This window comes from Hemicordylus capensis, chromosome 3 (genome assembly GCF_027244095.1).
Source record: "Hemicordylus capensis ecotype Gifberg chromosome 3, rHemCap1.1.pri, whole genome shotgun sequence".
In the NCBI taxonomy this organism is placed as follows: Eukaryota; Metazoa; Chordata; class Lepidosauria; order Squamata; family Cordylidae; genus Hemicordylus; species Hemicordylus capensis.
This window is the reverse complement of record NC_069659.1, coordinates 102,980,348-102,995,117: the sequence shown is the minus strand read 5'-3', so window position 1 is coordinate 102,995,117 and position 14,770 is coordinate 102,980,348. Positions and strand designations below refer to the sequence as shown.

The 14,770-nt window shown below is 41.0% G+C and overlaps 1 protein-coding gene across 3 annotated transcripts in view; it reads right to left on the bottom strand.

Moving 5' to 3' along the window:
* The window catches only part of CFAP47 (cilia and flagella associated protein 47), a 503,999-nt gene that overhangs the window by 47,945 nt on the left and 441,284 nt on the right, over window positions 1–14,770 (bottom strand). For all 3 annotated transcript variants that reach the window (XM_053311021.1, XM_053311022.1, XM_053311023.1), the window contains 2 exons: window positions 14,006–14,103; window positions 10,080–10,241 (listed from right to left, as the gene is read on the bottom strand). In XM_053311021.1, coding sequence (XP_053166996.1) covers window positions 10,080–10,241; window positions 14,006–14,103 — 260 coding nt within the window. The remainder of the gene's footprint in view (window positions 1–10,079; window positions 10,242–14,005; window positions 14,104–14,770) is intronic.

The window sequence follows — 14,770 nt, the reverse complement described above, 5'->3', positions numbered from 1 at the left end:
TGGGAAAACCACTTAACACTACCTGGTTAAGGTTGGTTACACAGCCACAACCCAGCCTTTCAGGGGTGGAAGACCAATTAAGATGGTCTGTCCGAGACGGCTGCTGGACGCAGTAGAATTCCAAAAAGCCTAGGAGGGTTTTAATGTTGGTGCGGCCAGTGATTCTGTTGATGCCCTGGTGGAAACCTGGAATAGGGAACTCACTAGGGCAGTAGACATGCTCACTCCTAAGTGTCCCTTCTGATCTGCTTTAAAAGTGGCCCCTTGGTATACAGTAGAGTTGTGGGGTCTGAAGCAAGTGACTGGAGTGCAAGTGGAGGAGAACTCAGCTTGAATGCAACAGGACACAGCATAGAGCCCATTTGAAAGTTTATGCAGAGGCAGTGCATGTGGCAAAAAACCAATTCTGGTCTGCACACATTGTTTCTGCAGGTTCGCATCCAGCAGAGCTGTCCTGGGTTGTGAGGAATTTGATTCATGCTCCTGCCAGTTCAAACCAATCCCCAGGGACTTTGTTCTGCTGCAATGCTTTTAATGGTTTCTTTGTGGGCTTCTTCTGCAAAGTCTGTTCAGGTGGTGTCCAGCAATCCCACTTGCAGTATTAGATTGGATCAGTTTCAATCTGTGATGCCTGATGACGTGGACAAGCTGATTGGGGTGGTGCGGCTTACCACTTGTTCTCTGGATCCTTGCCTGACTTGGCTGCTTCTATCTAGCAGGGAAATTGTTGGAGATGGCCTAGTTAATATAATTAACTCATTGCTGAGGGAGGGTAGGATGCCTCCTTGTTTGAAGGAGGCAATTATTAGACCACATCATAAGAAGCCTTCCCTAGATCCCTCAGTGAGTGATAATTATACGCCGGTCTCCAATCTCCCATTGTTGGGCAAGGTAATTGAGAGAGTGGTGGCTAACCAACTCCAGGCAGTTTTGGAGGAAACCAATTATCTAGACCCATTTCAAACTGGCTTGAGAATGGGCTATGGAGTTTAGTCTGCCTTGATCGGCCTGATGGATGACCTTTACCAGGGAATCAACAGAGTGTGACTCTGTTGGTTCTTTTGGATCTCTCAGTGGCGTTTGATACCATTGACCATGTTATCATTCTGGATCACCTGGGGGAATTGGGGATAGGAGGCACTGCCTTGTAGTGGTTCTGCTCCTGTCTCTCAGGCAGATTTCAGATGGTGGAGCTTGGTGACAGTTCATCTTCAAAAAGGGAGCCATTATATGGAGTTCCTCAGGACTACATTCTGTCACCAATGCTTTTTAATATTTACATGAAACCGCTGGGTGAGGTCATCATCAGGAGATTTGGTGCAAGGTGTTATCAGTATGCTGATGACACCCAAATCTATTTCTCCTTATCATCATCATCCACCACCACCACCACCACCACCACCAGGAAATGGCATTCACTCTCTAAATGCCTGCCTACAGGCAGTAATGGGCTGGTTGATGGATAACAAATTGAAGCTGAATACAAACAAAATGGAGGTGCTAATTGTGAGGGATTGGAATTTGAGGGATGAGTTAGATCTTCCTGTGCTGGATGGGGTTACACTCCCCCAGAAGGAATAAGTACACATCTTGGGAGTGCTCTTGGATCCAGGCCTCACCTTGGTATCTCAGGCTGAGGCTATGGCCAGGAGCACTTTCTATCAACTTTGGTTGATTCGACAACTGTGTCCATTCCTTGAAGAGAACGATCTCAAAACAGTGGTGCATCTGCTGGTAACCTCCAGGCTCGACTACTGCAATGTGCTCTACCTGGGGCTGCCTTTGTACATAGTTCAGAAACTTCAGTTAGTTCAAAATGTGACAGCCAGATTGGTCTCTGGGGTAACCCGGAGAGATCATATTATGCCTGTCTTAAAACAGTTGCACTGGCTGCCGATATGTTTCTGGGCAAAATACAAAGTGCTGGTTATTATCTTTAAAGCTCTAAACTGCTTGGGTCCGGGCTACCTTAAAGAGCACCTTCTTCGGTATGATCCCCGTCGTACATTGAGGTCATCTAGAGAGGTCTGTCTCCAGTTGCCACCGGTGCATCTGGTGGTGACTCGAAACTGGGCCTTTTCTGTAGCTGCTCCTGGCCTATGGAATGCAGTCCCCGGCAGATATCCGCAGTTTAGGTTCGCCGTCGGCCTTTAAAAGAGCCCTAAGAACTTACTTGTTTGGCCTGGTCTTCCAAGGTTTGTAAGGTTTGTTTTAAATGGGTTTTAATTGTGTTTGAATTGTTTTTATTTTGTTTTTAGCACCGTGTTTTAAATGGTGTGTGCTTTTATGTCTTTTTAAATTTGTTGTACACTGCCCAGAGCCTTTGGATGGCGCAGTTAAATAAATAAATAAATAAATAATCCATTTTATAAATATGACATCATAAGATCATTTTTTTCTTTCAGCTTTGCATTTATTTGGGAAAGAACAAATGAAGAAAGTGACAAAGGATTATTTTAAGTGAAAGTCAAGAAAGGTAAATATGACATCTTGTTTTCTTTTTTGTTTTGCTTGTTCAAGAATAATCTTAGAAGACTGAACAGGCAAAATAGGTTCAGGCCAGACCTCACAACATGGCTGCATGCTGCCACAGCAGCAGGTGAAACATGCTCATTCACTAGCTTGCCTAACTGTAAAGTAATATAAATATTGAGAAGCTCTGAAAATGCTGCAGGTAAACCTGGTACAAACTTTAGAAGCTAGTCTGGATCAGGATAATAAATATCTGGCTTTTTTTGCAGCACTTCAGTGCTTCTTGCCATTTAGCAGCCTGTGAATATATATCACAATGTCTATGAGCCTGGCACAGATACCCTAAAACCCCTCACATGCAGCAGTCTTAGCCATAAGGAGGCAACATGGGACCATGTAGCCAATGCTACCATGTAGCTCCCCAATGTCTATTTGTACTAGGGATGTGCAAAAAATTTCGGGCACAGATCGATCTGTGCCCAAAATGAGCAATTTCGGGTGATTCGGGGCCGAACCGAATCACCCTCGATGTCCCCCGATATTTTTCGGGGCCGAGCCGAATCACCCGAATTTCGGGGCCAAAAAATTTGGGTGACTCAGCTCATGACCGATTTTGGGGGATTTTTTGAAGTTTTAGTGGCTTTGGGGCAGTTTGGGGGCATAGAATGGGATCTGGGCAAAAAGAGTGGGGTGGGGTGGTAGTGCCTAATGGGTGCAGGCTACCACCCCAATTTCAGGGGGATAGGGCAAAGGGTTGATTTTTGGGAAATTTCTGAAGTTTTCATGTCTTTGGGGCAGATTGGGGCAGAAAGTGGGGCCTGGGGCAGAATAGTGGTGTGGGGTGGTAGTGCCTAATGGGTGGAGGCTACCACCCCAATTTAAGGGGGATTGGACAAAGGGCTGATTTTTTCAGAATTTTTGAAGTTTTGGTGTCTTTGGGGCAGATTGGGGGCAGAAAGTGGATCTGCCCCAAAAGAGTGGGGTGGGCAGAAAATAAGGGAACAACATCCCTTCAGAAAAACTTCTGAGGTGTGAATTCTCATTCAATGATAGCAAATGAGATTTTTTTCAATTAAAGAACTCTCATGACCCCACTTTCATTTTTTCACACTCTCATTTACTATGAATATCAATCTAGCACACTGCACCTTATGAAGAAAAACCTCAGAAATTCACCAAAATCCAGCCCTCTGCCCAATCACTCTGAAATTGGGGACGGGTGGTAGCCTCCACCCATTAGACACTATCTACCAGCCCACCCCACTCTTTGGGGGCAGATCCACTTTCTGCCCCCAATCTGCCCCAAAGACACCAAAACTTCAAAAATTCCCCAAAAATCAGCCCTTTGCCCAATCCCCCTGAAATTGGGGTGGTAGCTTCCACCCATTGGGCACTACCACCCCACCCCAAAATTTTGCCCCTGGGCCCTTTCCCCCCTGAATCAATTCAGATTCGGATTCAGATTAAATCCGAACCGAATCAAGGGTGATTCGGGTGGCCCATATTCCGGCACAAAACAGAACAGGGGTGATTCAGTTCGGGTCCTGAACCGAATCACCGAAAATCCGAATTGCACACCCCTAATTTGTACTACTACTACTACTACTAATAATAATAATAATTTTAAAAGTGTCACTGTACTTGCACTAACCATCACCAGGAGGCTGTACGGCCCATTCATTACCGCTCTGACATTAATCACATCATTGAGCTCTGTGTATTTGGGTTATTTTTAAATGTAAATGACAAGTGCAGAGGGCCCAGATTCAGACCTTTGCTTGGGGTTGTTTAATCATTTGACCCCACACTAGTCCCTATCGTGACTACAGAGGCAGGGAAGCTTGCTGGCTGCTAATTGACCTGGCAGGAAAGTGTCCATCATTGCCAATGACAGCTTGGTGTCATTCTGCAGCAAATAGCAACCCCAGTGGACCCTGATTGGGCCAGTCCTATTTTCCCCACACCGTGGTCTAAATCCAGCTCATGGCTGCTATAGTATTTACATTAAAGAAAACAAATAAATAGGGACACATGATTTGATTAACATACAGAATCCTAAACAAGGGTCCAAACTATTACTGTTGTGGAAGGGATGTATGGATCTAGATTTTTAGTGGTAATGACTGGTGGGTTTTTGTTGTGGTTGTTGTTGTTTGTAAGACAGATTGCCAAATAGATTAATTGCCCCTAAACAGATTAATTTGGTTTTGTTTTCTCCAAATTGTGAAGTTACATCCATAGGAACATAGGAAGCTGCCTTATACCAAGTCAAACTGACTGACAGCAGCTCTCCAAAGCTTCAGGCAGGAGTCTCTCCCAGTCCTACCTGGAGATGGCAGGGAGTGAACCTGGGACCTCCTGCATGCAAAACAGATATTCTTCCACTGAGCCATGACCCCAGCTCCTCAGAGGAATATCATATAGCAGACAGCACTCACATGCAGTCACCCACCCAAGTGCAAAACAATTCGTGCTGGCTACAAGACCAGCTCTCCCTTCCTCATCCAAAGCACTCTGAAGCAATAATACAGGGTCCTTCCTCCCGCATTCCACTGGGAAAGACAAATGTCATTACACAGAAGGAAGACATTCTATTAATAGTAACTGAGTCTTTCCAACTATTAGCTATATGTAGTAAAGTAGAGGTTTGAGGCTATGCTGGATATCTTGAGTCTGGCATAAATCATTTATGACATATACAGCTCTATGGGATTCTTGCACATGGCACAGCCAGTGACTGTAACTCTCACTTATACATATGGCTGCCTTATTGAATTGCACCCCAGTTTTCCACATCAGTCCTGGAGGTTTAAAAAAATCTTTAGAATATTTTTAAATCAACCATATTAAATCTGTTCATAGAAGCTATGATTCTTCCTTATTTTCAATTTAATTGCTCCTTTAATGTTAGCTAATTTCCTCGCTCAGAAGGTTATGAAGTTCTCATTTCTTTCAAGAAAGGAGTGAGAACACAGAACAATACTCAAAAACTGTGTCTGTTCTCTGCAAGAAGTTAAGTGCTCATATACACGTAACCATTCTGCTTGTCAGTTTCCTCATGGATGACCAATATTGGTTGCTGAAAAACGAAGGGCTTACTGCATACCAGTTCTCTGTGCTAGAATAAATGCTTTTCAATTGTGCAAAGTTTAACTCAATCACATTAATTTACAATGGCACTTTTTAACAGACATGTTAAAATGGACCTCTTTCAAAATCATGATAAAACAGGATTAATTCATTACATTATTATTAAGGATATTTGGGGAGAAATTGGACTCTTCATAGTGGCGGGATAGTTGAGCAGCTGCAGTGCTCAAGTGACTGCACTGCACTTAGAACAAGAGTAATTAAAAATATGAGAAGTACACAATGGTAAGAAAAGCACTGTATGATAAGGAAGCATTTATAATCACTGGCTGACATTTGGACTCAATTACTAATAGCTGCCCAAATCCCACTGAAATTAATGCAACGAGTTAGTCATAATTAACTTGTTCCATTAATTTCAGTGGTATTATAATGGAGAAGGAGCTGAGACTTGGCAGCGAAGCTCAGGGGAGTTCTTATACAGGTGGCCCTTGTTATCTGCAAGGGTTCTGTTCTCGGCTACAACTGTGGATAATGTAACTGCAGATAATGAGACCCTGAGGCAATGGGAATTGAGGGGTTAGGTTCCTGGAGGACCAAAAAAAGGGCAGAAATAAGAGCAATAAAGAAATGGGCCATGATCTCTCCAGGTCTCCAGCTGTCCGGCTATGCCCCCTCCCAAACCCCAAATTCTGCCAATTTCCCATGAAAATCATGGAAATCCTTTAAAAAGAAAGAACTACAAAATGGCTCTGTTCAGCAAAATGGTGGCCACAAACGACCTCAGAGGTAATTTCTGGGCACTTAGGAACCACGTATAGGCAAATTTTGAGTATGTTTATATCCGCGGATAACAAGGCTGGGTACACATGGCCTGACCACAGATACATGAAACCACAGTTGCTGGGACCATGCATAATGAGGGCAACCTGTACTGTATAGGGTCAACAGATGCCCTATTGGTGTACATTATTTATTTATTTTGTCTGGCTTGCTGCAATTTCCCTTTCTATCCCTGTCAGGGGAACTGTAGAACAAGGAAGCTCCAATCAGTCAGATCATCTCCCAGAGAGCTACTTTGGTGGCACAAAGAGTAAGGTACCTCAGCCTTGTTTCTAGAGTCCCTGGTTCAAGACCCCAAGCACCACACAAATGGCCAAAGCACATGCATGGCCGCCTCCAAAATGGCCACCGTGACCATGGAGAGAGCTGAACCGGCCCATAGAAGACCGAGGGAGGCCAGTGGGGGGAGGGGGGACTGCCAGAGACCCCCTTCAGTCATGGCAGCACCCCTGGAGGCTACTGAACCCAGTGGCAGGTTTTTGGTTTTTTAAAAAAACCACTTTTAGAACTGGCCTGGGGGGCGGGGCGGGTTGGCTTGAGGTCAAGCTAAACCGAGTCTGGTCTGGCTGGAGGGTGGGTCCTCAAGCCGGCTTGGTTCGATGGCAAACTGGCTTGACCTCCAACCAGTTCACACATCCCTAGTCTGTACTTCCCTGGCATCATTTTATAGAGTTTAGAACAGCAAATATTACACCTAGGGTTTTCTGAGGGTAAGGCTCTTGCTCTTGCAAATGCCATATCAGAGCAGCAAAGCTTGTAGCTTCATACTTTCCTTTTAATAGACAAAACACCTATTAGTATAGATGTACTAGTACAGGCCTATACAGAACCATTGATGCATGTTACGTTAGCTAAACCTGCACTATTGGCATGATTGTGTTATACCTGCCTGTCTTGAAAGAGTATGTCTATACTATGCTTGCTGCTCATTAAAAACAGATTTTTTAGAATATATGCAAACTATACACACACACACACACACACACACACACACACAACAGGATAGATAGATAGATAGATAGATAGATACTCTCTCTCTCTCTCTCTCTCACTCTCTCTCTCTCTCTCTCTCTATATATATATACACACACAAAAAAAATATATATATATATAAAACATGTTCAAAACCAGTAAACAGTATATATGAGGAATGTGAAGTCACTGGGTAACCTAATTTCTTTCTTCAGAATGTCAAAGTTCCATTCAATTTATCAAATACGTAGAAAAAAATTTGAGGATATTTTCAACCATTGCAAATTGCTTTTTCTTGGAGCTAATTTGCACAATGTAATATGTGGATTGGCCTTTCTAAAGGTACACAGCTGGAGCAACAAGATAGCAATTTTTGAGATTATAGCAGCGGGGCGGGGTGGGGGAGAGCAGCTAGTATAACAGAAAATACTTTGGCGGTGATTGGCCAGTTCCTGGAGGATATTATTTGCTCTATGCTATACTTTGTGATGTAGAATATGTGAGCAAAATAAAATTGTAAAAGGAGTAAGTCCTATGTTCATATTTAACAGCATAAGAACATCCCTTCTGGATCAGGCCCACAACCTATCTAGTCCAGTGCCTCGGAGAAGACCATAGGCAAGAGGTGAAGGCATGCCCTCTATTCTGCTGCTGCTGCCCTGCGACTGATATTTAGAGGTGGTATCTTACCTCTGAGGCTAATGGCCTATAGCCATGAGACTAGTAGCCACTGATAGACTTGTCCGCCATGAATTTGTCTAAGTCCCTTTTAAAGCCATCCAAGCTAGTTGTCATCACCACATCTCTTGGCAGAGAATTCCATAGATTAATTTTGTGCTGTGTGAACTTCCTTTTGTGGGTCCTAATTTTCCTGGCCATCAGTTTCATGGAATGACCCCTTGTTCTAGTGTTGTGAGAGACGGAGAAATATTTATCTCTGTCCACTCTCTCTACTCCAATCCATGCATAATTTTTATAAGCCCCTACCATGTCTAGCCGTAGTCACCTTTTTTCCAACTAAAAAAGCCCCACATGCTGGGGCTTTTCATAAGGAAAGTGCTCCAATCACCCTGGTTGCCCTCACTTTCACCTTTTCCAGTTCTACAATATCCTTCTTAAGATACGATGACCAAAACTGCACACAGTACTCCAAATGCGGCCTCACAGTAGGTTTGTATAAGGGCATTATGATATTAGAAGATTTATTTTCAACTCCCTTCCTAATGATCTCACCTATTTTTGTTAATGAGCTGAAATAATTTTAGTTTAATTTCAAATACTGCTGACCCAAAAAGAACAAAAAGATTCTTTTAAGGCCTACAAAAGTTTCGTAACTCAAGAACTTATTCATGGCTAAATAATTCAAATACTGAAGCACAGTAGAGGCTATTTAAATGTGAACTGTCTATTATTAGTTTCATCTGTCTGGATATAAAAATTGCTTACATGACATCGTGCACACATACTGATGTCTCATTTTCAAGGGATGGGGTGGGAATGAAACACAGCTTGCCAAGCTGTTATCTCAGAATTCTGTACTTTATTTACATTTTTACTGATAGCATAAAGAATACTAAAAGAACAATTAAGTCTGATTTCCTGATAGGCACCACATCCTACAACATTCAACTAGGAATAATGACAATATAATGTCATTGACAAAAGTCTGGAAATTGTCACTCATCTTACTACCTTTGGTGTCAAAGCATTTTTTCAACATCATACTTACCTGAGAAGCTGTGATATACCAAATCAGTGCCTTGCAATACATAAGATAATACAGTCTGAAGAAACAGGAAATATAATCTCTACATATAGAACACACACTTCAGCAATAAGAGTATTTCAGGATGCTGTCACTGTGATGTGGTAAAGGCATTTCATTGAAATCCATTTAACTACCATGATATTTAGGGAATTAGATGAAATGATGTTTCAAAATAACTTCTATAATACATTTCTAAACTCTGAGTCCATTTTGCTCTATTATAAAATAAAAGATACCACAGACTTTGATATGAGACAACCCTCTCAGAATCACAGAAATTCACAGGATATTTACAATTCTAAAGATACAGAGGATGGTGTGACTTAAACTAAAAAGACTATTTAACCCAACTAGACACCATATTGTGCAGAAGGCATTTGTCACACAGACTATTAAGAATCTTCCTTACAAATGCTTGGTTTGAAGGAACAGAGACAGTCATTTGTAGCAAAGGGTTAATGGACAGGGTGGACTTTTGAGCAAAAAAAAAAAAAAAACTCACTTCAAAAAGCTTCATGGACTGTTTTTGCTCTAGGTTCAAGGTTTAAGCAAGCGTAAACTAGCTCACCAGAAACAAAATATTCCATCAGAATGGCCAGCAACCATGGCATTGATGTATTCTTTCAGTCTCCCCATACTTTATATAAATTGACTGATTTTTGTCCCATGAAGTGCATTCTGTTTTACTAATGTATTCTGGCATGGAGCATCTTGTCCATTCTATGTCATGCTACAATCAGAATGACAGGGATTAATCTGTTCTGGACTTAATGTGTGCAATGGATGTAGCTCTCAAAGCAGGATGTTCCTTGGCAAGATGATTTCAGCCTCTGTTCATCAAAATTTTGCAGATGATTTTAAGCATATTAAGCAGATTTAAGAAAGCTGTAATTAGTTTATAGGATAAAGAACTTGTGTACTTTTGTTTGCCTACCTTTAGTCACATGAACTTCCTCTTGAATGCAGGCAGACGTGCTCTTTGAAGGACTTACAAAATCTCTGAATATTTCTGAACCAGTTATTCCAGGAACTACACCAGTTAACAGCACTTCTACTCTTTCTTCCACTCTACTGCGGGCTCGGCAGCATACAACAGCTAAAAAAGGGGGGGTTGTGAAATTATTGTTTTAGCATCTTTAAAAAAAGAAAAAAGAAAAAACCTAGCGCCACTAATACGACTAATTCTAGCTAGTCTTTTGAATAACTGTCTTTCTGCCTTGCTTTGTTTTTAGGTCGTGCACACCACAAATAATTCAGGAGAATATAATCCAGCATTTTGAAATCATTTAATGAGATGTTCCGTGTATCCAAATGCCAAAGGATTCTACATCAAGCACTTTGGCTCACAACCAGACCAGACGCTGTGCTGTCGTGCCAGGGTTTTCTGCAGTGCAAGGAAGACAGGTACAAATTACAGTGATCTCCCCTTTCCTCTGCAGCTGCTTGTGCCTCCCAAAACTATCCTCCTGATGTTTGGGGAATAGAAAACCCTGATGCGTCAGTGAAGGGTTGGTCTGGATGTTGGCTACTGAGTATTCACTACTCATCAGACAGGACAGAACTCACATGCACACCGGTGACTTAATTTTGGGCTTTATCTATCTGTGACTGAGCATAAACACAATGGTGAATGAATCATAAATATTGCATGGGTTTTTATGGAAGGCTTTCAATTAAAAACGCTAAGATATGGTGGCTTTTGATAATAAAGAGCAGTATGCCTCATAATCAATTCATGAAACAGCAGCTTAAAGGCACATTCACAAAGCAGTTCCCCACACTTTCAGTTTAATACTTTAGTGCTAAACCATAAGTCCCTGAATAAAGCGGATATAAATAATTAATTAATCATGACAACAATAATAATAAATAAATAATAAATAAAACTTTGTTAGCCACCCCATAACCAATTGTTCTCTGGGTGCCTCACAACAAAGCCGTAATACAGACTACACAACATTCCAACAAAAAGCTGAGTGCACTTATGTTCATTCATTCCTACAAAAGGGCTTCAATGCACTGCCTGACATCCCGACAAACAAAGCATGCTCCTAAGAAGGGACTGTGGAGATGCACTAGTTCCTCACACAACTTCCCAGTACCCTACACATGCACTCTTAGAGTCCAGAGTGCTCCCCACTCTGAACCCTAGTCAGCAACATGAGGGTCAGCAATGTGTTTCCAAACTTGCAGAGACCTTCTGCAGCACGGAAATCACTCTGAACTCTAAGGGCTCTTGTGCAACAGTGTTGTGCATGCAGGGTAACTGGGAAAGTTGCCCAAGGAGGGCTCCTGCAGTCCCTCCTTATCCACACACTTTAGTCAGGATGTCACAGCCACTGAACTCTGTCCTGGTCTGAAGTATAGACTGAGGACTAGTAAGTCCGTGTGCGTGTGTGTGTGTGTGTGTGTATTTCCCCCAAGGCAGCATGTGTATTCACTGCTCATCTTTACTTCTTCAAAACATCCATGTGAATGTGCCCTAGCAAAAACAGATTCTTGCATCAGCTTCCTTTCACACATGATACACTAGATTTAAAAATAAGTATGTCAATATGCATATTAGTCAGTATAGTTTTATGAGGGTGCCATGCTGTGCCAAAACACAAGGTTGATGGTAATATTTAGCTTTCCACTCTTAATAAATTAAAGTGCAAATTCGTTGATTGAAATCTGTAATTAACATCACATAGCATTTTACTTCAAGTTAAAGGTCCTTAACGAATCAGAACAAAGACAGTACAAATAATATCTATTCCATTAAGTTCAATAATTTCATTCCTCAATAAGTCTCTCAATTACCTTCCTACATCAAGACCACCAAGAAAGACAATTGCTTCCATTCTTTGACAAAAACATTTGCATATAATTGACAAGCACATTTTGAAGTACCCTTATTAGCCCACATGGTGTTTTTATGCAGACTATTAGATTATAAACTTGTTCCCAATGTTAATAGTTACTAGAACAAATTGATCCCGTAATTGTACTTTAGCTAAGAAATACATTTGAAAACAAATACATTGGCATAGTAGCTCCAATTTGAAATAAACAACTAATGCAGTCTATACCACTTAATGTTGGTTGTATACAAACTCATTTCCCTAGGACTGTTTAAAAAATGCTTTTTAGGGCTGCACTACTCCATACAGTAAGTAGGACATATCATTGATTTCAGTGCCTCTTCTGTGTGCATAGCTGTACACAACCTTAATGTATGCTATGACCTAAGCAGCAAATTACTTTTCAGTGACCAACACCTGAAAGGTCAGCTAGATTCAGTGCCTCCAATACACAACTCTACATATGCGCCAGGCTGCAAGCATAGATATAGTAAAATAAGTTCCACAACTATACAGCAGCATTTCCTTTCACTATCAACAACAGGAAACCCATGCTGTGCACACAGACCAAGATTGCTGCCTTGAGGGTCATATGTAAAATGTATATGGAAGAAAGCTTTGTGAAAGAAAACTATTTTTTCTCCTTCTGTTCCAATTACATATCTATATATTAAGTTGATTTAGCGTAACTTGATATATGTTTTATTGCTTTTCCATTTTTATTATTTTATTATTATAACTGTTTTATTGATTGGATTTTTGAATATTTTTTTATTGGTTTTGTTTTTTAGAAAATGGTAAGTTGCTTTGTGTGTACACTGATGTAGAAAAGTAGGGAATATAAATAAATAAAATAAATAAGCCACAAATGGGCTTCTGTATGCAAGTTACATCAGTATTAAAAAGAAGTTTTTTTAATAGAAAAAGAAGAAATACACAGAAAAAGGCGTGTGCTCCCCTAGTCTTCCCGCAAAATGGAAATCCAGTAAATATAAACTATAATTTACATGTGTTAAAGAAGTCAAATAAATTGCGAAGATAATTCTGTGCCATTGCATTTGAAAGAGATGCTTGACTGCATTATTACATTCTCCCTAACTCAAAGTATGGTGTTACCATAACAGAATAATTCACCCAGAATTAACCCATAGTTTAGAACAGGCCTGTTCAACTTTGGCCCTCCTGCAGATGTTGGCCTACAAATCTCATAATCCTTGACTATTGGCCACTTTGGTGGGGGATTATGGGAGTTGTAGTCCAAAAACAGTTGGCGGGGGGTGGGGGAGTTGAGCAGGCCTGGTTTAGAAGAATGCAGCATATGATTTATCACTGAATTTGGTTTTCCTTGGCTCAAAATACAAATTTCAGTGACTCATGCTGCTCTTCTCAAATATGAAGCGGTTAAGACCTATAAGTTTTTCTCTGGCTTAGATTTTCAACTGAGTCATAGAATAAATCAGTCCCCCGCAACCATTTACCTTGCAGAGAAAGGGGAGGAATATCTTTCTCTTTCCCCTTCCCTCTGGCATGCAGGTAGTTAGTGCCATATAAGTTCCAACCGTCTCTCCACATTCCCATGCATACTCCTATTTTTGTTGATGAAATGTTGGAAGGTATGGTTCCAGGTGCTGCAGGGGGGAGGGCGCAGGGAAGGGAGAGCTCACTCCCAGAGCTACCAGCAAAATGGAAGCAAAGTACACCGGTTGGTAGGCATTCAGGCAGGTTTCATGTTAATGGGAGCACATGGATGATAATATATTTGAATTTGGCTGGTCAAATTACAAATTGAATCAGGTTGGGGGGACTCACCAGCCTCTAATACAAAGCAGGAAGGACTAATTGATGCCAACACTTGAGGTGCTGGGGGAACAGGAATAAATTTAGTAAGACCAAAGCTATTTATTTGACCACTTACATGATCACTAGGAACGCCAGTTTCAGTCTGCATCGTAGCCTGAAAAAGAATGTCCCTTTCATTTTAATATAACAAGTTTTGCAGTTTGAGTGCCATATGTACCTGGTGCTGATTTTGAGGGTGGTGCTTCAGGGATACCATTAATTGGATAGATCCAGCGAAATCCCACGATGTCTCCATTCTCATTTATTATAGTGGTTCTGAAAAATGTATATGAGATACTGATGAATCTGATTACTAAGGAAAACTAGTAAGTTTATTTAGGTATATTGACTTCAAATAATTAACCAAGATGGCCAGCACTATTTCCAGCACGGGCACGCCCATTAAAAAAATTCCTTCAGTGGGTTATTTCACAAGGTGTTCATTTTTGGGGGGTGACTAATAAAAGGTGTTTTTAAAAATATAATTTCTTGCATAAATCACGAATAGCCTTTGTATGGACACATGTCATTAGAGCAAAATTAAAAAATCAAATGGAAAGTGTTTAAAAACAGTTCTTACTATGAGTATGAGTAGCAGTAGTAGTAGTTCCAACCATAGGTCATAAACAAAGCAGCAAAGGACACAACACAACACAACACACATTATGTGCACAATAAAAGAAAAAAGGTAAAATAATATTGCTCACAGCAGATAAAATCTATATTTTAAAGGACAAAGTGAAATATATGCACACATTAAATATAAAAAGAATGACATACTTATTTTAAGAGAAAAACCCTTACTCGAGAGCATCAAGGTGACTTAAAAAGTTTACTTGGCACTTAGCACATATCCAAGCAAAGCTGCAACCCTGAGCAGAGTTGCCCTACCATGAGAGGCCATTAGAAGGTCTATTTTCTGTAGATAAGACTTTCTATAGAC